General features: G+C 51.0%; 11 protein-coding genes across 11 annotated transcripts; 6 read left to right on the top strand and 5 right to left on the bottom strand.

Moving 5' to 3' along the window:
* Positions 1-784: 784 nt before the first annotated feature.
* Positions 785-1,165, top strand: M436DRAFT_37213 (uncharacterized protein; the record flags this gene model as incomplete). Its single annotated transcript, XM_013576559.1, has 1 exon — positions 785-1,165. One exon carries the CDS (start codon positions 785-787, stop codon positions 1,163-1,165), a length of 381 nt encoding a protein of 126 aa, XP_013432013.1.
* A 642-nt stretch (positions 1,166-1,807) lies between these two features.
* Positions 1,808-2,781, top strand: M436DRAFT_69121 (ras-related protein-like protein; the record flags this gene model as incomplete). Its single annotated transcript, XM_013576810.1, has 7 exons — positions 1,808-1,834; positions 1,891-1,944; positions 2,027-2,122; positions 2,183-2,362; positions 2,417-2,461; positions 2,517-2,619; positions 2,672-2,781. The coding sequence occupies 7 exons, from the start codon at positions 1,808-1,810 to the stop codon at positions 2,779-2,781; spliced, it is 615 nt and encodes a 204-aa protein (XP_013432264.1).
* Positions 2,782-3,767: 986 nt separating this feature from the next.
* Positions 3,768-5,332, top strand: M436DRAFT_8810 (uncharacterized protein; the record flags this gene model as incomplete). Its single annotated transcript, XM_013576019.1, has 2 exons — positions 3,768-5,121; positions 5,172-5,332. Coding segments are annotated over 2 exons (1,515 nt in total), but the record flags the coding sequence as incomplete, so codon positions are not given.
* A 927-nt stretch (positions 5,333-6,259) lies between these two features.
* On the bottom strand, positions 6,260-7,021 carry M436DRAFT_77824 (uncharacterized protein; the record flags this gene model as incomplete). The annotated part of the gene is made up of 1 exon (XM_013576972.1): positions 6,260-7,021. One exon carries the CDS (start codon positions 7,019-7,021, stop codon positions 6,260-6,262), a length of 762 nt encoding a protein of 253 aa, XP_013432426.1.
* Positions 7,022-8,714: 1,693 nt separating this feature from the next.
* On the top strand, positions 8,715-10,714 carry M436DRAFT_36956 (putative MFS glucose transporter; the record flags this gene model as incomplete). The annotated part of the gene is made up of 7 exons (XM_013576501.1): positions 8,715-8,822; positions 8,874-9,027; positions 9,090-9,306; positions 9,356-9,737; positions 9,853-10,197; positions 10,252-10,360; positions 10,416-10,714. The coding sequence occupies 7 exons, from the start codon at positions 8,715-8,717 to the stop codon at positions 10,712-10,714; spliced, it is 1,614 nt and encodes a 537-aa protein (XP_013431955.1).
* Positions 10,715-11,260: 546 nt separating this feature from the next.
* On the bottom strand, positions 11,261-11,989 carry M436DRAFT_35250 (uncharacterized protein; the record flags this gene model as incomplete). The annotated part of the gene is made up of 3 exons (XM_013576186.1): positions 11,261-11,338; positions 11,396-11,865; positions 11,920-11,989. The coding sequence occupies 3 exons, from the start codon at positions 11,987-11,989 to the stop codon at positions 11,261-11,263; spliced, it is 618 nt and encodes a 205-aa protein (XP_013431640.1).
* Positions 11,990-12,486: 497 nt separating this feature from the next.
* On the top strand, positions 12,487-13,518 carry M436DRAFT_15646 (uncharacterized protein; the record flags this gene model as incomplete). The annotated part of the gene is made up of 1 exon (XM_013576045.1): positions 12,487-13,518. A coding segment is annotated over one exon (1,032 nt), but the record flags the coding sequence as incomplete, so codon positions are not given.
* A 1,882-nt stretch (positions 13,519-15,400) lies between these two features.
* On the bottom strand, positions 15,401-16,375 carry M436DRAFT_37199 (ribosome recycling factor; the record flags this gene model as incomplete). The annotated part of the gene is made up of 3 exons (XM_013576553.1): positions 15,401-15,745; positions 15,831-16,227; positions 16,293-16,375. The coding sequence occupies 3 exons, from the start codon at positions 16,373-16,375 to the stop codon at positions 15,401-15,403; spliced, it is 825 nt and encodes a 274-aa protein (XP_013432007.1).
* A 948-nt stretch (positions 16,376-17,323) lies between these two features.
* Positions 17,324-18,979, bottom strand: M436DRAFT_35391 (uncharacterized protein; the record flags this gene model as incomplete). Its single annotated transcript, XM_013576212.1, has 1 exon — positions 17,324-18,979. One exon carries the CDS (start codon positions 18,977-18,979, stop codon positions 17,324-17,326), a length of 1,656 nt encoding a protein of 551 aa, XP_013431666.1.
* Positions 18,980-21,279: 2,300 nt separating this feature from the next.
* Positions 21,280-21,666, bottom strand: M436DRAFT_36398 (uncharacterized protein; the record flags this gene model as incomplete). Its single annotated transcript, XM_013576385.1, has 1 exon — positions 21,280-21,666. The coding sequence occupies one exon, from the start codon at positions 21,664-21,666 to the stop codon at positions 21,280-21,282; it is 387 nt and encodes a 128-aa protein (XP_013431839.1).
* Positions 21,667-22,403: 737 nt separating this feature from the next.
* On the top strand, positions 22,404-23,898 carry M436DRAFT_34725 (uncharacterized protein; the record flags this gene model as incomplete). Its single annotated transcript, XM_013576094.1, has 7 exons — positions 22,404-22,442; positions 22,493-22,609; positions 22,776-22,810; positions 22,869-22,903; positions 22,955-23,015; positions 23,069-23,132; positions 23,191-23,898. The coding sequence occupies 7 exons, from the start codon at positions 22,404-22,406 to the stop codon at positions 23,896-23,898; spliced, it is 1,059 nt and encodes a 352-aa protein (XP_013431548.1).
* Positions 23,899-24,013: the final 115 nt, after the last annotated feature.

The following is a 24,013-nucleotide window of genomic DNA, read 5'->3' as shown; positions in this document are numbered from 1 at the left end:
TCCTCTCTTCGTACCTCCTCAGGTCCCAGCGGCGAACTCCATCTCTTCCATCTCCCCTCAGCGACGCCCTGCTGCTAACGCTGACATCGTTGCCTCTCCCTTCTCGTGGTCTAATCAGCGCAACGTCACCTATCAACAGCCTCTTCCGTCACCTCAGAGCTATACTGGATACTACTACAACAACATCCAGACACCGTACAACAACACGACTTTCCGCAGTCGTCCTGTTCCAACCTTCCAGCCCCGCTCGTCGGTTGGAGGTGGCGCCATCTTGCCAACTCCTGAGCCCACCAATGCAAGCGTCATCTCGGATGAAGATGTCGCTCTGCAGCTCATGCGCCTCGGTGACGCTTCCAATTTCTCTCACGGTCGTACTTCCACTTCTACCATGGATGATGGTCTGAGTGGAAAGGCAGACGCTGCTTCTTCGGCTGGCGACGATAGCGATCTTGTTGATGATGAAGCCTCTAAGCCTCAGCAGCTCATTTCGCACGGCGACGGGCCGCGCAGAAAGAAGCAACGTGTTGCCGAAGCTCCTCTACCAAGCACTGATAGCATTCAGTCCAGTGAGGAAGAATACTCCGAGGTCGATAGCGACGTTCCCGCCTACGACGAGAATGGGGTTCACGTTGCTCGCGCCATGTCCAAGGCCAGAGGTATGCCCAATGGCAAGCCCCATGATGCTTCTGTCATTAGCTCTACCAAGTCCACCAAGAGCCGTGTCCCTGGCCCCGTCAAGTCCAAGCCAAAGTCAAACTCGACCTCTTCCTCGACCAAAATCCCAATGTCGCCAGCCTCTCTTCCATCGCACTCTCGTAAGACGTCGACTGCTTCCACCATCAACTTCCAGCATCAGCTCGGCATCGACGAGGAAGATCTGTCAACCAAACCTCGCTGCCAGAGATGCCGCAAGAGTAAGAAGGGTTGCGATCGTCAGCGACCTTGTGGACGCTGCAAGGATGCCGGTATTGGCATTGAGGGCTGTGTCAGCGAAGACGAGGGCAACGGTCGCAAAGGACGCTATGGCCGTCACATGGGTGTACCGGTCAAGAAGTCCGACCTCGGTTACGACACTTACGATACTGTACCCATCACCGCTGCTGGCGGTACTGGTGAGTTCCTCGCACCTGCCCTTCCTGACAAGAACAAGAAGAGGAAGCGTTGAGCTCATCACCCATGGTCATCTGACCAATCTCGTATGTTTTTTCTGTTTTCTTGGTTGCATAAGTCATTGTGGGCATCTTGGAGTACATGTTGGGCCTGGGGAGTTTTGTTTTCAACGACACATCCACAAGATCTCTTGGGCAAGCGAGCGTTTCTTTTACATGATCTTGAGCTGGTCGTCTCTCATTTTGCTTTACCAGTCTACATGCACAGCACGCATACACACACATCAATGCTACTCACCTTTTACATCATCTCCGTGTGACAAATCAGTCATGACAACTGTGGGAGTGCATTACTTCTTGTTGCAGAATGTAAGATTTACGATGATATATATAGGATCGGTGTTGAGAGTCAAATGTGAGAGGGCGTGAAATGACTGGGCAGGGTGGCAGCAGAGACAAAGCGAGATAGCAAAGGCTTGGTCCCGTGCGGCATCTCGTCATTGGGGCTTGTCGACCTCGACCGCCGTGACCACGCACTCATCCTGATAAACAACAAGACCTTGTCGACTCGCTCACCGCCTTGTCACGCGCTTGTTTGCTCGGAACCCCGTTCGCAGATAGTCCCCATCGCAGCACCCAACTCGAAGCGCGACGAACTCCAGCACACTCATCTCGCGCCAGGCGACCCATCCCACAACATGTCTTCGCGCAAGAAGCTCCTGAAGGTATGCTTTAGTGACGCCGAGGACTCTGTGTCGCGTGATGATCTGACAGCCAACAGGTTATTATTCTCGGCGACAGCGGTGTCGGCAAGACCAGTTTGATGAACCAATATGTACGATACCCCTCCATCGATCATCCCGAGCAGAAGGAACAAGAGCAAGGAACAACGAGACTGATGGATGTGTTACTGTCAGGTCAACAAGAAGTTCAGCGCTAGCTACAAAGCCACCATTGGCGCAGACTTTCTCACAAAAGAAGTCCTGGTCGACGACCGACTAGTCACCATGCAGGTGCGTAAACTGTTCCTTCACGAAGCCTGTGTACCCTTGTCCATCTGACGCAGTCGCTAGCTCTGGGATACCGCTGGCCAGGAGAGATTCCAATCGCTCGGTGTTGCTTTCTACCGTGGTGCCGACTGCTGCGTGCTCGTCTACGACGTCAACAACTCCAAGAGTTTCGACACCCTCGACAGCTGGAGAGATGAGTTCTTGATCCAAGCCAGCCCTATGGACCCCGAGAGTTTCCCCTTCGTAAGCCGTCCCTAGGAAAAATACTCGATCGAGACCTAGACTAATAGCCGGCAGGTCGTGCTCGGCAACAAGGTGGATGTAGAAGAGAGCAAGCGCATGGTATGTCGAAGAGGACACGAGTACGATATGACACTGGACTGACCGTGATACAAAGGTCTCATCGAAACGCGCCATGGCATTCTGCCAGTCCAAGGGTGGTATCCCATACTTCGAGACCAGTGCCAAGGAGGCCATCAACGTCGAGCAGGCTTTCGAAGGTGACCATTCTTCAGTCTGTATTGCTGTCCGATCGATGCTGACATATACCAGTGATCGCTCGCAATGCTCTCGCTCAAGAAGAAAGCGGTGATTTCAATGCAGACTACCCCGAGACAATCCCCATCAACCTCGACAACGAGCGCGATGGCTGCGCCTGCTAAACATAGCTCTCTGACATTTTTGATTTCTCGTTTCTTTTGATGCCATTCGTTGTGCTACAGGCGTTTCTATTCTGCATATGGGAGGGTCTCAAAACACTCTATGACCAGGGGCTCCGTCTCATTTCCTCGTGCACCGACTGCTCCATCTGACGGTGCCTGCGGTGTGAATATAGCACATATACCTATAATACACCACTACGTCCTATGTACAGGTCCTTGTTTGACAGTTGGTGGTGCAAAGCTGTTTCGCTGCCTCATTACATTGCGCCTTAGTGTTGTGACCAAGTTATGAGGCCATCAATCTCGGCATCGGAACTGGTTTGTGTGAGTCGCCATTCAGTACTGTTCAGGAAACATCACGAATTACTGTACTTCAAACAGAAGCGAGTACTTTCGATAGATTTGTGTCTAATCTGCAACTGTCGGCGATCGCTTTCCTACGCACGTTGCTACCAATTGGTATCGTCGTATCGAAGTCAGCCAGCCAGCCAATTTCATCATCAATTGCCCCACATTTTAAACGTCCCTCGTGCCAATGTCATCCCCGTTCCTTGCATCCGCGTCCAAGCATCTTTATTTTCCTGCATCCTACCTATTTCTTGTCTATATCTTGGCAATATAAATTCTTCTAATAGCCGTACGAGTGGAAGGAATTTTGATGCTGCGATTTCCTCTCAAGCCCACCATTTCATAATCCTAGGTATCTCCAGATGCCGTCGCCATAGTCGTAATTGCCATCACCGATCAAAACAACAAATTTGCACGACTCGCGTCCTGCTGCTGAAGTCAGGATGGATCACACCACGGTCAGAGACTTCCAGTCGCCGGACAGGGTGGCTTTCCAGGATCAAGGACCAGCAGGACGTAGCTCTATCGCCAGTCCTCGTAGCCCAGAAGTTCCGGCTGGTCGTCAGAGATTCGGGAGTGTCGCTTCGGGAGCGTCGTATTTTTCCAACGACAACGCATCTCGCCAACGACGACTTTCCAGATCAAACACAGTCAAAACTTACCATGAACCCAGTCGGCCTAACTGGCAGCCCGGCGCCGAACCTGGAATTGATACTGATGCTGAGCGAGTAAGCCCTCATCTCGAGGCTCTGCGAGCGAGATGCGACATCTTGGTTGCGGATTTTAGTGCTGAGCATATGGAATCTGTACAAACCGACAACGACTCGCTGGAAGAAGTTTTGTCCGAAAAGCGACCACCCCACTTGCCTTGCCGCTGGATCTCGGTCAACGGCTTGAGTTGGGATGTCATCAAGATACTCGGTCAACACTATGGACTGCATAGACTTGCTATCGAGGATTTGATTAATACTCGCACCCGCACGAAGTGTGACTGGTACTCTGATCATGCGTTTGTGGTGTTGACGCTGCAGAAGCTCGTTCGCATGCATTCGCATGCTGATACTGACGATTGTGATTGTTCTGATGATGAGCAGCCGATACACTATGATGAGGTTGACGAAGCGCATGAGCACCACCCAGAACGCGAACGCGTGCCTTTTTGGAAGAAGCCTTTCAAGAAGTCGAAGCGGAAGCAACAGTCTAGCCTACCACAATACCGCGACCCTGATGGACTGGACAAGATGGGAGATATGATCCGAGCACACAGTTCGACAGCAGATGGCGCACCACTAAAAAACATTAGAACACTGCATCGTTACGAGAGCATGCAGAACCCTGAGCACACTTTGTTCATGGAAAAGCATTCTGCACTGTTTGAAGAGAACCTGGTCGTCAGCGTCGAGCAGGTCTCGATGTTTTTAATGTCAAATAACACCGTGATCTCATTCTTCGAACACTCTGGCGCTGATGTCGAGGAGCCCATCCTAGAGCGTCTGAAGAGTCCAGCCACAATGCTACGCCGTAGTGCCGACTCATCTCTGGTAATGCAAGCCATTATCGATGCCATCGTCGACTTGGCCATCCCGGTCAAAGAAGCCTATAACAAAGCGCGGAAAGACCTGCAGATCGATGTCCTGACCAACCCATCGATGAGCACCTCCAAAGCCCTGCATATCTTTAGCGAGGAAATTGACATGCTTCAAAACTTGGTGAAGCCTATCGTCAATCTAGTCAACTCGCTCCGAGACCATAAGTCAGATCCTTACCCCGGAGCACCACTACCTTCGGAGCCGTCTTCACGGAAAGTCAGTGACCATCGACGGCCACAACCAAAGCGTTTGTTCACGCAATCTCCGACGACTGTAGTTATGAGTCCGCTTGCTCATGTCTACCTCGGTGACGTGTTGGATCACTGCATCACCATAATTCAATCACTCGAGCAGATGGATGCATCAGCTAACAACTTGTCATCTCTGATGTTCAACACCATTGGTAAGCTTCCTTTGCCTCTTTCTACCGCAAACCATACTGACATCTCACAGGTGCCCGCACCAACACGACCATGTCCATCATCGCCCTCGTGACCGTCTTCTTTGCACCTTTGACGTTCCTGTGCGGCTACTTTGGCATGAACTTCGAGGACTTCCCTGGCATCCACCATTCAGATGTCTATTTCTGGATCATTGCTGTTCCTACAACTATCGTGTTCATGGTGATGATCGGAGGCGGCGTTGGATACCGGACAGTGAAGACGTGGGCTGCGAGGTTCCATCTTGCCAAGGCAAGGAGAGGGAGAAAACAGAGGCAGGCGAAGCTTAGAGCTAGACAGAGGCAAAGGGCTGTGTTGCGGTAGAAGATGTGGCAAGAGCAAGTGGCCTAGTTTCGCATTTTTTTGCTGGAAATACTCTCTTGCCTGAGATTTGAACTATCTGTTCTTGTGAAAACCTTGCCTCAATTACAAAAGGCAATACCCAAGCTGGCGCTTTGCCTCGACATGGCTAAATGTTCGTGCAAACAAGTATGTCCCTAAGATATCAAGATTTATGATTGCAACGAGATGATCAGTAAGATACTCCAGTCTAAATCCAATGATAGTGCTAATGTACCATGCCAACAGAGCTAAATATAAAGGCCTAGGCGGAGTCCGATATGATGCATAACTGGTGACTCTGGCGACGGACGGTGTCCACTTGGTACCTACTGTGTGCTTCTGTTCCTGGCTCTCAGCCACGACTCGACGAGGGTACAACAAGCGGCATGAGCCGCTATCTGCACATATTGCCATATCACCGTTCTCACAGTTGGAGATTTGGTTTTGATCAATAGTTCGCGTGTGCATGAGGTTGAGAAGGTTGAGAATCCTACGTGCCACTGGCGCCCTAGGAGGTCGGGACTCGTCCGGCATGGAGCGCGCTCCGTCGCTTGATGCATAGTGATGGGAATATGTTTATCCGTGCACAACAAAGCCCACTGATCTCAGGATCAACCTTGTACGATAGTCCCATCAGGCAACACAGAATTGACCATAGCTTGTACGACAGTCCCATCAGGCATCACAGACCTGGTCCTGGTCGCGAGGAAGAACGTTAGCAAATGCATTTGCTTAGAGAAGCAGGATCGACTACAGAATTTACCATGTAAGTTGTAACGGCTGGTTCATCAATTCCCAGTCTTCGGGAGATATGATTTGATGCCTTGGGCCATCAAAGCGAGAATTGCTTAGCCTCCACTCGGTGGATGCCGGGTATACAGGCTCTGCTACCCGCATTGCAGCAAGAATATCATCCTGCATGCTCATGAGCCAGGGGTGCACCGCGCCGACGTAGTCCTTGACCGTGACAAAATCGTTCCCAAGTGACGGGCGGACTTCGAGCGTGAGACCTTGTTTACCTAGCGGGCGGTCTTCATCGCAACAGTGGATAAGGATTTCTGTGTCTGAGCGCTCATCCCAACTCCACGTGCCGTCCTCCCGCTCAGGTTCTTCTGCGAAAGGGCGTACGTCGTTGTCGAGATCGCCATAGGTAACAAACTCGCATTCGTCGTATGCTGGGTCGGCATGTTCCATATGAAATCGCTCCCATTTACGGTCCCAAAAGTCCAAGTTCACGAGGGATGCTTCGAGATACGAGACTCTTGTATCCGTGATCGATTGCGAGGCAATCTCATGCCACTCTCCAGTCTCTGGATTAAATAATGGTTGCGGAGTGCCAATGTTCTGCTGAGGCCCTCTCATGACCGAAATGGCGGACGGGAACTCGCCTCGGACCGGCCATATCAAACGTTCGAAAGCTGCTGAGAAATATGGTCTCTTGTTATCCTCGAATCTGCGCTCACTGTATGTCGGATAAGGAGGTCCGTCTTCATCTTGTTGAGTATTTCGTGTTTCTGCCATCGTGTTGAAAGAAGGTGCGAGACCAATAAGACATGGGCTTGCTGAGAATACATATGTGGAACGCTAGAGAATCACGTGAAGAGTGCCCAGTTTCCAGCTGGCTGTGGCCGTATGTGCTTGCAATGGCAATGTTTCCTGAAAAGGAGCTTAAGGCATATCAATCGAAGCATAGGAAAAACGTGGGCTGCGAATCTGTTGTAATGGCTGATGTGCCCTTGCATGACTTGGCCTCAGTCAAGTAGTGAATTGAGAAGGATTGATGAGATTAGTGCTATCATACTGGTCCCTGGAGTAAAGCCTCTGTAAGAGGTCCAGGTCCAGGTCCTGTAGCGACGCAAAGATGCGAAGATCTGTGTCGCATACTGCCTTGGAATTCGGTCAATCACCGCAAGATGATAATGAACGGCACTGTTCGAGCACTCTCCTGTGTGCTGCGGAAATTTCTCACAAGATACTCAGCTTCGGTTATTAATGGTTGTTCCACACTCGGCAGGAGATTGTACAGATAATGGAAGTGGGTCCTCGAACAACGATATCATGGAGCAATTTTTCCGTTTCGTAAAATGGTGACTTCAAAACAAGGTAGATCATTTCTAACTCGGTTATGAGCTTTCAGGGCTACTTCCTCCTTGTATCAACATGTTGGAGCAGAATCTGATATGTTTCTGTGTCGCTTGTTCGAAGTTTCAAGGAAGATGTGTAGTAATCGAGCAGGTACAAGCCAGCTTCTAGCTTTCACAAATACTAAATGTTGTCTGTCAAACTTTGGCTGGCATTCGTGGCATTGGATGAGAAACCTTTCGGAACTCGGAAAGCGGTTCCTTGCTGGGCGTAAGCCACCAAACAACCCTGAAAAGCGCCTCACGCGTGGTTGGCTTGACTTTAACCGCATGCCTGAGATCCTTCTGCAGACGTCCATCGCTCCTTTGAAGATCTCGCGTAAGCATGTAACTTCTCTACAAGTACGGCGAAATCTTCTTTGCTCCGGTTGGCTCGCCCTGAAGCCACCAGGCAACGAGGTGATGTGACATGCATGTTAGCGTAAGCATCGAATGACCTACAGGATATCAATCGCAGCGGTGTTGTATGCCATGAGGTCGAGCTCTCGTGCTCAGATCTTCCGACACCTGGCATTATCCACAGAAGGGCCGATTGCAGAGCTGGAGAAAGTCGGGAGAACTGGAGACGACAAGCGTAGAGGAAGAGATGACTGTGGGGCATGGAGACCTGTGCCATGGAGAAGAGAACTGGAAAAGGCGATCGACATGTTGAACGCAACCTCCCGGGACCACGATGTTGGTGTGACCATCCAATGAAAAGGCGAGGTGTAGAGTGAAGGGTTCCGAGTACCCATGGGCTCACGGACATTCCACAGCAGGTTAGTTACTCCGGGCGACGTGGGATGTCATGTGCGCCGATTAATTCACTTTTCGTGGTCGCGGACTTTTAGTAAAGGAAGGTAGGATGCGCGCCTTTACCAGCTTTGTTTATATTGAGATTCACCTGCTCGTCTGGTTGCGACTTTTGTTCCTCCGCGCTTCTCACACTTAACCTATCTCACAACAACAACTACTAAACAACTACTAATCAACACCTGATTTCGCCTCGCTATCGAGGGCGACTGTCAAGATCTCACAACAACAACTACTAATCAACACCTGATTTTGCCTCGCTATCGAGGGCAACCGTCGATATGGTGAAACAGATCGGTAACCCATACTTCATTGCAGCTATCGCTGTTATTGGAGGAGGATTGTTTGGCTTCGATATCTCATCCATGAGTGCCATCATCGCTACTCAGGTATGTGTGGAGACTCTTAGGGCTGACGATCTGATACTGACGCCCATTCAGCCATACAAATGCTACTTCAACCAACAGGGTCTTAATGCTGCTGGCGAGTGCCTCGGTCCTAGAGCCGATGTCCAAGGTGGAATCACAGCCGCCATGGCCGGAGGTTCCTGGCTCGCTGCTCTTTGCTCTGGCTACCTCTCAGATCGCCTCGGTCGTAAGTGTTAGCTGTCGACTTTGGTACTAAATATGATCCTAACTTGTGTTCGTATCTCACAGGCAAGATTGCCATCCAAGTCGGAGCTGTCATCTGGGTCATTGGATGCATCATCGTTGCCGCCTCTCAGAACATTGCTATGCTCATCGTTGGCCGTATAATCAACGGCTTCTGTGTCGGCATTTGCTCTGCTCAAGTCCCCGTCTACATCTCTGAAGTCTCTTTGCCTAGCATGAGAGGCCGGCTTGTTGGTCTTCAGCAATGGGCCATTACCTGGGGGTAAGTGATACATCGCAACAGTCCTTGAATGATCGCTAACATACGCTAGTATCATGATCATGTTTTACATCAGTTACGGATGCAGCTTCATCCAAGGCACTGGCGCCTTCCGTGCGCCCTGGGCTCTTCAGATGATCCCCGCCATCATGCTCTTCTTTGGCATGATGCTCCTACCTGAGTCTCCTCGTTGGTTGGCATCAAAGGACCGTTGGGAAGAGACTCGCGCAGTGCTTACACTCACTCATGGACACGGCGATCCTGACAGCCCCTTTGTTATTCGCGAGTTTGACGAAATCAGAGAGTGGATCAAAATCGAGTCCGAAGCTAACAACGCCTCTTACCTTGAGCTCTTGCGTCCTCGTATGCTCAACAGAACCATCATCGGCATCTTCATGCAAATCTGGTCTCAGCTCACCGGCATGAATGTCATGGTAAGTTACGAAAATCCGAAGAAAGTTCCGAAAAAGCCCCAGAAATACCCAGACCACCCCTTGACACCACCACCCATGTTCCTATTTCACCATCTGACTGACTCCTGATGCTTAGATGTATTACATAACATATGTATTCCAGATGGCAGGCCTGTCTGGAAACAACCTCCTCGTCTCCTCGTCCATCCAGTATGTCATCAACGTCGTTATGACCATTCCTGGACTTCTTCTGGTCGATCGTGTGGGCCGTCGCCCTCTACTTCTGGTTGGAGCTGCTTTCATGGCACTGTGGCTGTTCGCCAATGCAGGTATTCTCGGCGCGTATGGAACCTACCCTGGTCCTGGCGGCGTGGGCGGCAACACTCCCGAAGCTTCCACCGAAGTTACCGGAGCAGCTTCCAAGGCTGTCATTGCTTGCTCGTACCTCTTCGTTGCCTCTTACGCACCTACGTGGGGTCCTGTACGTATTGTGTTCTTGACTCTCGAAAAAAGTGACTAATGAGGTACTTTTTAGGTCTCCTGGATCTATCCTAGCGAAATTTTCCCAAATCGCGTCAGAGGAAAGGCCACAGCTCTTGCAACCTCTTCAAACTGGGCCATTAATTTCGCATTAAGCTACTTTGGTTTGTTACATCTAGCTGACTTTATACTAAGGAACATCTACTAAATCTTCATTAGTCCCTCCTGCTTTCATCAACATCAGATGGAAGACCTACATCGTCTTCGGCGTCTTCTGTGTTGCCATGTGGCTTCACGTTTTCTTCATGTTCCCTGAGACAGCTGGAAAGCCGCTCGAGGAAGTCACCGCTATGTTCGAGGACTCCAATGGCATTCGCTACATCGGCACTCCTGCCTGGAAGACCCGTGCATCCACCTCGGACACATCTCGCCTGGAGAGAGGACAGGACCTTGAGAAGAAGCGCAGCGAGGAAGACAAGCCCGAGACTCTTGAAGTGGCTCCCAAGGAGACTGTCTAAAGAGTGTACCAAAACGTGAGATGATACGCATTGATATCGAGGATGCAGACATAGCTCGCACAAGCAGAATGTTGCTTTGACCGCACCGAATGGAGTGCGATGTCCATACAGCATGACTTAAACACTAGTATTTACACATCACTTGCTTCCTATTGACTGCCATCGAATGTCATGAACGTGACTTTTGTAATAGGTTCAGTGATGTCCATCTCAACCTCACTCCCTCGGGTGTGCTGTTGCCTGTCGCTCCTGCCCCACTCCCACCACCACACATAGGCAGGTTCAAAGTCATCGAGATGCACAGATCTTTCTAGGTAGTAGACGAAGTCCATAGAGAGCCGGTAAAATTACGACTCTCATTGGTCACTCCTCATCTGTTCAAGGACCTATACATTTGTATAGCTACCCGCGTTGCATACCTTTGCACACGAGAGGATCATATGTTCTGTCCGCCGACAAAGCTCAGAAAAGGAAGCTTTCTCCATTGTAACATTCATTCCGCACGTGTCTTCTTGGGTAATCTCGTCAAAGTTTTGAATCGCCGAGTCAAACCACATTCTTCTGCAGCCACTCCTCCCAATCCTTCTTTGTGAAGCTGCTCGAGATGCTTGGTTCGTTGAGACCCTGCGATGAATATGAGTATGGTTACATCTCTTGTCAGGCTGCTTCACTGGTACTTACGTTGAACAAAACGGTAGGCGAGACGTGAACGCCAACCAAACGACCGGCCTTAATGAGCAACTTGAGATCATTGGTCACCTGATTGCCGGAATTCAAACTTCCATCCGGACCAGGCTTGTCAGAAATCTCCAGCTGGCTATAAATCTTGCTCTCGTCCAGACCAACACCAGCAGCAAGCTTAGCAAGTCTCTTGTAAGTCTGGTTGCGAGTCTCGTTAACGACGTTGACGTCAAAATACTCGGTTTGCTTGTCAAACAGAGCAGCGGAGAAGGGCCAGAACTTTGAGGGATCGGTACGGAGGACTGCAACGGCGGCTTCGTGGACGAGAGTGGAGGAAGGGTGCCATGGTTGGATCTGCTGGCGGAAGATGACTTGGAGGTTGTTGGAGTACTTTTGTTCGACGATGGGAGCGACGTCGTTGTAGAAGGTGTCGAATTGCTTCTTACTGAAAGGACAGACATAATCAAGGACTGGTTTTGGTGTTAGTCACGAATGCAGACCCAATTACCATGAGAGTCTCATACAAAGTTCCAGGGTATGGACACCACGGGTGCTCGAGAGAGCTTGTCCAGCAAACTTGGGTGCGAGAGCCATCTTGAGGTAGTAGTTATTTGCTAGTCGATTCTGGAAGAGCTGCTTCAAGTACTTGAAACGATGAATATTTGAGTGGATGGAATCAATGTTTATCTACCATCGTGGTTGACGAGCTTCTGTCTGACTATGACGCGAGCTTCGGAGCTGGCGGAGCTATGAGAGGAGCCTCCTCCGGCGGCATCCAGATCTCTTCACCGATCTCCAACGCTTCTGTGATTGCTTCCCTTCGATGTTTACAATCATGCTTGGTAAGACAGAAACCAATGACAAGATCCCCTGATTCAGGCTTTCCTGCTCTCCGAGATGAACATGTCTCGAGAGGGTATTGTCGTAGCTAATGGATCTCTGTTAAGAATGGCAAGAGTGAGCGGCTTGGCGTTTGTTGAATAAGGAAGCTTCATGTGTTCGCTATCATCTCACGTTCCATCGCGTCTTCCTTTGCCACACCATCTTCTACTTATGCTGAGACCAGAAAGAGATATGGAAGTTTTATGACCATGTCAATACACGCTCTTCCACAGACGGCTGTGCGCACCATACGATCTGGTCAAGCTTTGACAGATCCTGTTTCTGTGGTCAAAGAACTTATTGATAACGCCCTCGACGCGCGAGCATCTAATATCACTATCGAGATTTCGACCAACACACTCGACGTGATCCAAGTCAAAGACAATGGCCATGGAATTGCCCCCACCGATAGGCTGCTTGTGGCCAAACCTTATTGCACCAGCAAACTCAAGGATGAAAAAGACCTTGCTCTGGTAGGTTCATCCTATCTCGGCTTTCGAGGTGAAGCCTTGAGCAGTGCATTGGAGATGAGCGGTGAAATGACCATCACCACAAGGGTCGAAGGTGAAAGTATCGCAACTGCCATCAAGTTGTGCCAGACGGGCGATCCAGTGCAAGATCGTGCTACTCATCCGCCTGGAACCACAATTCGTATTGCCAACTTTCTCAAAAACCAGCCAGTCCGCAAGCAAGTTGCGCTCAAGGCCGCACCAAAGGCTTTGACGAAGATCAAGCAATTATTGCAGTCGTATGCTTTTGCCAGACCAGCTACGAGGCTGTCGTTGAAAGTCATCAAGGCAAAGAATGACAGGGACAATTGGACCTATGCACCCAAGGTTGGCGGCGGCATTGAAGACACAGCCTTCAAGGTCGTTGGCCAGCCTTGCGCCTCTCAATGTGCTTGGGCCGAGCTGGAGCATGAGGGCTTTACTGTAGAAGTCTTTCTTCCTCGCCCTGACGCACATGCTTCGAAGATCAGTGGCTTGGGTCAGTACGTCTCGGTTAATAATCGACCTCTCACTTCATCTCGAGGCATATCCAGGCAGCTTGTCAGGATCTACAAGGAAAGCCTCAAGGAATCATCATTGCTAGGAGATGCCAAGGACCCTTTCGTGTACCTGTCAATATCCTGTCCACCTGGCAGCTACGATGTCAATATTGAGCCAGCAAAAGATGATGTTCTATTTGGCGACGTCGACAAGGTTGTGGAGGCTGTCAGAAAACTGATGTTGATATCCTATCCAGAAGAAGACGTCTCAGAGAGACACGTGGTTCCTCACAAGCCTAAAAACGACGTTCGCGATCTCTTCACGACACCAGGGCCAGAAACAAGGTCAAATCGGGTTGTGCCAATGGGCAACATGTACGATCTTGATGAAGATGATCTCACCCTGTTCATGGACTCAGTAGATCAGCCCAGGGAGACCATCACTGAAGAGGAAGAGCAACCGGAGTCTATCAGAAGTGCTGCAGTGTCAAACCCACGGACAACTGCTAAGATGAACGCCTACAGCAGCAGAAAAAACAATGTCAACACTCAGCTCCTGACACCAGCCAAGCAAGCATCGAGCCTTCCTCCTGGAGCAAGTTCGCCTGCTTCCGAAAGTTATCGCCCACAACAAGACATGGCAGCATTACCAACACCTCGGCAATCATCGCCCATGTTCATCCCGTCAGAGGAGCCTGAGACTGCTGGTCTCCATCGAGTCATCGGCCCATCCAATCTTCCTCCCCCAGTACTTCACATGTCGCCAATGCGGAGCAGTGTTCAAGCCTTCGGACCACCAGCGCCATATCCCATGACTGGATCTCTTCACCAAACCGCAGAAGGTACTCCTCTGGACATGATACCGGAAGCGGCACCAAAAAGACGCAGTCCTCCCAAACAGAAGTCTCGGCAGTTCGTCAATAAACCATTCGTGTCTCCAGTTGACCCTGAGCGCGACGCATGGTTCCATTTCCCCAAATCACAGACTTCGGAGCAATTTGTCCGCAAAGGAAGATCGCAGAGACAGAGTGGAGAGAGCCTTGTTCCGCATGGGGAGCCTTACACTTCGAGTGCTACACCTCCTCCCAATAACGCAGACATTCGCGAATTTTTCGGTCGGGGACGAGAGCAGCAGTCCGCTACTCCCGCTGCCAGTGTCTCAGCAAATGTAGACATTGAGAACGTGCTACCAGAAGAAAGTCGCCGCGAGACGCAATCTAAGGGGTTCGTCAAGGCTAGTGAACTTGACCTCGCCAGCACTCAACTCGTGGAATCCACACGTCCAGCACCAGCGCCAAACCCAAGACGCCGCAGGACAACAGATGAGCGTGCTCTGCAAGAAAAGTCAGGCAATGCTAGAGCAGATGACGATGATGATAGTGCATCCGAGTACGAGGACTGCCCTCGTCGCCGTCGTACTGGAGAATCAGATCCCAAACGACTACGGCGTATCAAGTCTGGCACTTTGCCGTTGGAGACGGTGCCCATAGACTGGCAGACTCAAGGCTGGACTGCCAATCTATCAGCAACAGTTAACGACTTGACTGAGGAGTTGCAGAATGTTCAACCGGAAGGTACTTTTGTGGCTTGGAACGCACCTGCATTTGACACTGAAGCGAATCTGAAGAGAACCTTCGTGGAAGGCGATGTGCAGCATTTGACTCTTGTGCTGAGTCAGTCTTTGCTCAAACTCGAACCTGACGGTGAACTGGTTCGCGATCTGGGAGATGTGGTCAGAAATGCCATGGGCAGATGGGGTACTGTTACTAACGGTTGAGAAGACCAGAGGTTCTCTCGTTTTGCTTCGTTATACTTGGGAGTATGAGTTTCATAGATGCATATTAGCTGACGGAGGAGTTTTTGCTTTACAACACGACAAATTTGCGACGCCGAGAAGATGCGTTTGCTCGGATGGCTTTTTGCTGGTATGATACCCCTGGATGTTTTAGCTAGAAGAAGATGTTGTAGTAACATATCAACGCATATGATATACCAATATATCAATCGAAACAGGAATTGCTCACTCTCAGGTTCGAGTGTCGAAGCATTCTCCACTCTGTCATTGCATACCAACTCAAAAAATAGTATAATCGGCTCGTTATCTTACAGACATCCACGTCCTCTCTTCTATTCTTCTACGCATCCAAAGCCCTCTTAGCAGCATCCACAATCTTCTTGACCTCCTGCACACCCTTGTCAACAACCTTTTCCATCTGCGCACCCGCCTTCTTCAGGTCATCCGGTCTCGCAGACTTTGCCAACTGCATCGCCCTCAATTTCTTCTGTTGTCCTTGTCTTGCATTCCTGACTGCATTGCTGGCCACATCACCTGCTTTCTGAGCTGCATTGACGGTAGCTTTTCTGGATTCGGCGGTGGGTGGGGGGATGGGTATGGAGAGGAGCAGAGGGTTCGTGGCGTCCGGTTGGGGAGTGAGGTTTAGGTTTGCGGATTGGATGGTTGAGGTTATTGGTTTGAGGTGCTGTGGTTTTGTTGTTAGTTTTGCTCTCTTTTTTGTGCCTTTGAGGGGGGCCTCTTTTTGGTGGGAGATGGCAGAGAAACCATACCTCTTGCTCGCCAGCCACAACCTGCACAATTCTTCCTTTGGGCACCACCTGCGCTAGATCCCCCAGCTTCACGGCACCTCCCTGCTTCAACTGCACTCTCAAGCTCTCGAGCACTTGAGGATTAAATCTTCCTCCCTGTCTCAATTGCGAAAGATCATCCTTCAGTTTCGCGATGGCATCGCTGATGTCTGTTTCCAAAGCGCTGAAATCAAAGGGGTCTTCTGAGCCTGCTGCTGCTACTGATGATGGGGCTGCAGATGATGAGGACGAGGAAGAGTCGGAGCGTGAGGCTTCTCGTGCTGCTTTGCCGCCTTTTTTGTATGTGATGGGTGTATTGCTGAAGAAGCGGGTACTGGGTTTGGAGTATGCGGTGGTGGTAGCGACCAGGGTTGAAGGACTAGAGATAGCTGTTGTCAGTGTTGTGCACAGTTTGCGATCAGCAAGATGGATGGAAAGCAATACCGGAAGCTACATTGTCTTGCGACTGCGACCTCTCGCGACAGCAGGCGCGAACAAAGTAATTGTGTTGATCGTGACGCTGGCATTGTTGTGGATGGTTCCTTCTTTCCTGTCGCAACTTCGAAACCTCGAAAGGCCGAATGTGGAAAGATGCTCGTGACGTCGGCCGGCTCGGCCGCAAAGCCGAGGCACAACCCTGTCCTCGTGCCAGCTATTCAGAGACATCGTTGGATCGGCAAACGATCTACTTGTCCTGCAATTGCGAACGTGTGAGATAGCTCGAAATGGACTTGCCAATCTAATAAGCTTGCAGCTAGTGTACGGCATATATAAATCTCCAAAATCAATATCAATATCACAGGTATGCTCTTCCGAGGTCATGCCACCAAAATGCATTGCTGAAAAGCCCAATTAAAGATTGTTCTGATTGTGTAAACATAGAGGTAGCTCGGCCGTAAAGACTTGTGAGAAGAAGAAGATGATAAAAGAGACATCAAACTCATACACTCTGTGTGTGCTTCCAAAGTGCTGTTTCAAAGTGCAAAGAAAGAGACCAACACCAAATGAAGGTGACTTATCACCTTCAAGCAAGACCCGTGAATTAACGTCAAGAGAGACAAAAAGCACAAAACTCCATTATATGGAATGTGACGAGGGGGGATCTTTGTGGAAAAACACCAAATGGAAAAAGGCTCATGAACCCAGATTGTTGTGAACCAGATGGTTCAACGACAAATCGAGCACCGCCTTGGAAAAATGTCAAGTCGCTCGTGGGGAATCTTTTATGCGTGATGCAAACGCAGAAAAACAGTTTTCCCACCAAAACCTCCCAGCTTGCGCCGTGATTCATACCTTACCAATATGTCTTTGTGTAGCAGGAAAAGATAACGCCAACCCGATGCCCGGAGTGTGATGAAAGGTGGTGATGATTGTAACGCCTGGAGCGCCGCAAGTCATGAAACCAAGGATGTAGATGCCTGAAAGATGGATCCAGTGTGGGAGCGATGACTGTGAGGCTGAATGGATATGGCGAATCATCTGCCATTATGTCCGTTGATGCCGTTCTGATTGTTGCCATTGGAATAGAAGTTATTGTCGACGGAATTAGCAATGAAGCCATTCATACTGCTAAAACCTTGTTGTTGGTATGCGTACTGGCCAGAAGAGAGATTACGAGGAGACTGATGGTAGCCGTTTGTGCCCTGTTGAAGATGGCTCTGAGGGCTTATACCCCTGTACTGAGGGGGATATCCTCGACCGGCATTGTTTTGCATCGGTTGGGGTGCATGAGTTTGCTGACCATGGACGCCCGGGGGCATGAGTCCAGGAGGAGGTCCTGCTGCAGTACTGAAGCCAGGAGGAGCGCCCATACCGTTGCCATATCCAGATTGGCCGGCATGAGGGCTCATCGCGGGGTGGTTTCTGGTGTCGCTTCTGACACCCAAAGGGTTTTTCGAGAAGCTGACACGAATACCTCCCTTGTAGCTGTTGTGCAGCTGCACGCCATACAGCTCGTGAAGTGCATGCGAGGCATAAGTAATGTCCTCGTACTCGACGAAACACATGGGACCGTTTTGCTTTGTACGGAAGCACAGGCGCTTGAACCCTCTGCTTTTGGAGAACAGAGACTTCAACTCGTCCTCGCTGGTGTTGACGGGTAGATTTCCAACGTACAGAGTGTTGCAAGGAGGATTTTGGTCAGCAGGGTTAGCAGGAGGATAGTCATGCTTCAAGTTCAAATTCCTGCTCGCATAGTTTCCATTTGGTCCTACGGTCGAACCTCTAGAGGGAGTCTGCAAAGGGGGCGAGCGCACTGTTTGTGGCGAAACGTAATTGGAACTCGAAGGAGATGCCACATATTGAGAGTAAGAGCCATTTCCATTCGTAGGACTTGTGTTGGTGTCGAGAGAGAGGTTACCGAACTGAGGAGCAAAACTGCTGTAAGTCGATGGCTTGCGGCCGTTCTGGGCATAGCCAACAGGGTCTTTGAGGAGCTCGCCAGTCTCGTCATCATCGTTTCCGTCGTTGATGAGCGACTTCCCGGAGATGCGCGTCAGATCAGAGTAAGCGTTGGCGACCGGAGACTGAGGAGAGAAGAGGCCTTGAAGACGGTTGCTGCTGTCAGGAGCGGGAAAATCGTAAGCATGGGCATTGGTAGCCATGGGCGATTGCATAGGAGAATTAATCTTCTGCGAGTTCATGGCTTGTTGAGTCTGTGGACCGGTGCTCTGTTGGAAGCTGCTGGTGAAGCGAGAAGATTGACGGCTCAAGGGGTTTTCGGAGAAATTGGTGCCGTTGGAGGCACCAGAGGTGTTGTTCTGCTGTCGCAATGCCGTTCCGTCAACAGTGTTGCGTCTCGAGCCGTTGTATGCAGACTGAGAGTTGGGTACGGATTCGACAATCATGCTTGTCATTCCCTTGTCCAAGGATTTCCCATGCAAGTGTCTCTTTGCTTCATTGGCACCGGCTTCGGAGTTGAAGATGGCTAGAGCAGTGTTGAAGCCAGACTCATCCAAGCTGGTAAGATCGGATGCTTGTACGAACTTTGTTTCTTCGAGGTCAGTCGCGAAGAGGAGCAAGCTTCTGAGCGCATCTTCGTTGAAGTTGCGAGGCAGACGTCGGATTCGGATGATCCATCTGGCCTGGGATTCTGATGGCTCCGAGTTTCTGTGATTGTTGCGTTTTTCCATGGTGGGCGACAAGCCAGGCAGCTGAGAGAGGGTGTCCGGGTTTGTGAAGACAGCTAGAGATTTTGTGCCGTTGGACTGGCCTATGGGCGAGAGACTCCCGAAGTTGGGCAGAGTAGACAGCCTCGAGGTCGGAGGACTGTATCTTTTGGAACGTTGGTCGGCCATTGCCTACTTGTACAGCCGCGCATACGATATAAAAGGTCGAGTCAGTGGTGAGTCAAAGAACGTCGGCGGGGCGCGGGCGTGCTATGGCGAATGTTTGAGCGAATTAATGCGGGCAGGCCAACAATATTGCGACGAATGCGACGATATCTCAGGATGTAATGGTAGCCAGTCGAGGCAGGTATTGGATGCGACCGAGTTGCGACGAGGCTTCGAGGGGCAGGTCGAGGTCCAGAGAAGTCGCGATCCCGAGAAAGACCGAAGTGCGCTGCGCCGGTTTGCGTCTGAAGCGTGCTGCGACGGACTGGCGTTCCCGATCGAACACAACCCAGAAGAATGTGGCCGACAGAGGGTGACTTGACGTGTCGAGAGAGCGAGCGAACAACAGCGCGGCGACGGCGACGGTCGGGGAAGGATGAGAGAGATGGAGGAAGGGCTGGGAAGTGTGGAGTCAAGAGGAGAGTGCGCGCCGATAAGGCACTTCACATCCTTGCGAACACGGCAATGGCTGGGAGTAAGACTAGCAAGCCTTAGTGTACCGCCTGTCGCGCCATCATTGACACCTCGTCCATCTCAATTGGCACACAAACGCCTGCATTCTACCCCCAAAACCTGCCACAGCTTCCGCTCCCAATTACCCTTGACCTGTGCAACACGACAGACCGCATCCATCCGACTCTGTCCGCTTCGTAGCCGTCACTCGTCCAAACCGAGGCCAATACAACCGCGATTCTGCTTATGAACTCTAATTCCCGGAGGCAGCATCCCTCGAACCTTGTTCACCCTCCTCTTGGCTCTGGTTGGCCAAGCTCGCGCTCTAGGGACATGGCCAGGTGAAATCGAGCCCCGGATCTCCTATTGCAGTACATGGCACCTACCTTATGATGACCGTTCGTGCTTTGACTGTTCGACCACTCCTGGTTGGGACCTTTTGCGCGTCCATACCGAGTCTCATCCCAACACAATCGCGTCTTGTTTCAGGGGTCGAGGCAGAAAAAGTCGCAGATGTCGTCAATAGGCACGGCCCATGTTCTCCCAACCTGGTAGTGGCTGGCCGTCAGCGTGCATGAACTTTGAACTTCTACCGCCGCCAACCTGCGCAGCCTTTCGATAGATATATCTTTTGACTTCGGACTTGATAGCTGCGTGATTCTACTGACTACTTGGGTTCTCAACAGCACCAAAAGCCATCAGTTTCGTGCTCGAACCTGCGGCCCAGACGCGACCCAAGACCGTGGTTCCATACGCGAACGTTTTCTGGGGATGCAGTGGCTTCTAACACGTGCAAATCTACGATTGACATTTGAGATGTATATTTTGGCAGAGAGTTGCCAACAGACACATCGCACTCGCAGTAACACGCACCATGCAGGTCGATGTTACCACCAACATATGCACACATCCAACACTAAGCATCAAGCAGCATGGCGATTCAATATTAGATTGACCATCACTGTGCCCTGCTTGGTAAGTGGTACAAGAATGAAGCCTCCCGGACTCCCGCCTCGAGCGGACTGTAGTGTCCAGCCAGGCTTCAACCACACACATTCTGACACAAATCAACATCCTGCTGTGGAGTCTTAGGACCAAGTATCGATTATCTTCTCCTGCAGCGGCTTGTTCCGTGAGCGAAAGGTTCCATTACGAATGTATGGACCATTGATAGACAACTCGGCCAACGAGCCCTCGGCTGATTCCCAATCCCATTGGACGCTCGGGAGTAATGCAACAGCGGCTAACAGATGAATGCGCCTCGATCAAGGCTATCAACATTTCTAGATCACGTTGCGGTATGGCAAGCCAATAGAGAAGAGGCGCGTTTCATACAACAAAGCATTTGAACAAGGCTCAAGACAATCCACCACCGGTAGGCCGTGTGGCTTGAGAATGTATGCAGAGGTACTCGAGGCCAAACAGCATGCTTCAATGCTAGGTATTGTACAGAAATCATCGGAAAACTCTCCGCAGCCGAGGAATGTACTGATCCCAGTACAAGGGAGACAACGAAAAGAAGAAGACATTCATGGAAGTTGGTAGATATTCGTGATTCGTCAGCAGCTCTACTTGCTACGATCTGGCAGACTTATAATGGTCAGCTGTTGTCCAGAGAATAAATACATGCAAAAAGTGTGCCGTACCTACTCTTTCGATTCCCGGGAATCCTTTGAGTCTTCGGCAGATGATGGAGGTGCTTGGAGTGTGACTTCCAGAACATCCTTTCCTCCGTGCAGGCTGATTAGAGAGAGGACAGCCTTGCAGTTCTCGCCAGTGAGAGTGGTGGTCTTGGGAAAGAGCTTGCTATCTCTTCCTTCGGCTGCCCAACGGACCTTAATCTCGGTCACCTTTTCGGCTTCGCTCTTCTTCTTGTATTTAGCCAGGGCTTCGGCACAGTTGACAGATGACGAAGCAAGCTCCTGAATGCGATCGCTGAGATTCTTGATACCAAGTCCAGCATTAATGAGCATGATCTCGTGCCTGGACGACGAATTGCCGATAGTGAAGACGACGGGGAAATCTTCGGACATGATTGAGGATTATCGAGGTAGACGAGTTGGGTAGATTTGAGGATTCGGAGAAGGTTATAGAGCAAGAAACAGGAAAGGGAAACAAGTTATATTCTGGATGGTTGTTGTTCACGCACCTCGCATCCCTGTAACCTGTTACACCACTGACGTATTGCTGCTCATGGCTGAGCCTGCTTTCTGCAGGTCGAAGTCGGTTCCACTTTCGCATTCTCCACGCGACTTTTGGTGCACGCTCCGTGACACTCTTGCGGTGTCAAGGAAAGGGAGGGTGCGAAGAATAGTGCTACGTGACTGATTCAGAAAGAAAACCATTGTCAAGTGTCAAGATGTGGCATATTCCCGTGAGCGAGACGCTCGGCCATAGCTTTTCGACCACCCCTTTGCGTGAGATCTGCAACAGTTCATATCAAGAAGGTAGGTACAGAGCAAAGTGTGGCAGTTCTCGTTTGGACAGGCTGAGACGAGTAGCGGAGCATGTGAAAGTCGGCCTTGAACCCTTGACAGGCTCGAGCTGCAACGGTCGAGTGCCAAGCGACTCTGACGAGATGTAAACCATCGCTCGTCAACCAACTCCGCCCAGACACATCACCAAACCTCGAGTACTCGAAGTTGAGAATCACACCTGTCATTCGCAAAAGACAATCTTGTTTATCTCTATTCTTCGTCGACCAACCGCCAATTCTCTCCAGACCGCTGTCGACCCTGCACCCGACTAGCAACACACACACACGGCCAACATGGACCGAAGCCTCGACGAGATTCTCGAGGAGCGCCAGGTTTGTCAAGCCTAGCATTGACATGTAACTTGCATACTGATGTGCAACAGAGCACCCGTGGTGGCCGCCGCGGAGGACGTGGCCGTTCTGATCGCGATGGTGGCCGTGGACCCAGACGAGACTACGCCGAACGTGAGCGCGAATATCCCAGAGACGGCGTCAAAAAGGTCTGCACACTTGAGAAGGCAACGAGCTGTCTCTGCGTATGCTGACTTTGAATTCGCCCAGGTTCTCCTTCCTTCCTCGTGCTTCAGTTGAATCGGACGACATCAACCGACATGCGTCGACAAACACCAACCCGAATTTCCATCCGCTGACCGTAATTGAAATCAGTCATTTCCCAGAGAGGACGCCAGAAACATTGACCGGTTGGTTGCTGTCCATGCTGGAGAAGCTCTCTTTGCGCCATACTGATGCATACCACAGCGACTGGGTCCACGACAAGTTCGAAGACGATGACTGTTAGTTTCATGCACCCTGGCATGCCCAACCTTATTCTGATCCAACGACAGCTCGCCGTCCTGCTAGAGGCCCGCGCAACGATCGCTATGACAGAGAGCCTGCAAGAGATGCGTGCGTATCAGCCAACACTCCTTGGAAACAACACACCCTAACCTCGCCCATAGCTCCGGCTCTACCACCATCCGCGTCGAGAACATTCACTACGATATCCAGGAGCCAGACTTGAAAGTGCGTCGTTGCTATTCTCTAGTTCTACCGTATGCCTGTGCTGACCAGAAACTCTTAGGAGCTGTTTGAGGGCATCGGCCCCGTCGAGTCTCTACGCCTTCTCTACGACCGCCACGACCGCTCTCAAGGTGTCGCCTACGTCGTCTATCCCAGCTCAAACCTCGCCAACCGCGCGTTCCGCCAGTTCAACGGCCAGAACGCCATGGGCCAACCTATTTACCTCTCCATTCAAGAAGCCCGCCCCTCTCGCAATCCTTTCGACAATGTCGAAGAGCCCAAGCGCAGCTTGTTCGATCGCATCGATAACCGTCGCAGTGCTAGTCCCAATGCGCGCAACGTCGATCGCTACCTTCCCCCTGGCGGTAGAGGCCCCCGCAACTCACGCAGTCCCCCTCGTCGTGGTGGTCGTGGTGATCGCGGCGCTCCTCGTGAGACTGGACGCCGTCCTGGAGCTCGTCGCGAAAACACTGATCGTCGTGAGGGTGGCCGCGAACGTGGTGACAGACGTGGACCCGGGCCCAAGAAAGAGAACGACGGAAGACCTGTTGTGCAAGGGCGCCCAAGAAAGACTGCCGAAGAGCTTGACGCTGAGATGGACGACTACTGGGGTGGTGGCTCGGCTGCCAACGAAGGCAGTGCCGTTGCTTCTGGTCAAAACGAGCCCGGCCGTGAGCCTCAGGTTGCCACTATTGCTGGAGGACAGAACAACAACATGGGTACCACGTCGACAGCTCCGGACGACGACATTGACCTTATGGTCGAGTAAACTCGGGTCTTGATCACCGAATGACAATGACAAAATTCTCCTCTCGTTACAACAAGTCCCGCTGCAAGAGACGAGTGTGGATCAAGTATTGGAAAAAAACATGTGGAGTTTTGGC

This window comes from Aureobasidium namibiae (genome assembly GCF_000721765.1).
Source record: "Aureobasidium namibiae CBS 147.97 unplaced genomic scaffold scaffold_1, whole genome shotgun sequence".
NCBI classification, from domain to species: domain Eukaryota; kingdom Fungi; phylum Ascomycota; class Dothideomycetes; order Dothideales; family Saccotheciaceae; genus Aureobasidium; species Aureobasidium namibiae.
Note: the sequence above shows the minus strand (reverse complement) of the source record. Positions and strands in the feature narration are given on the sequence as shown.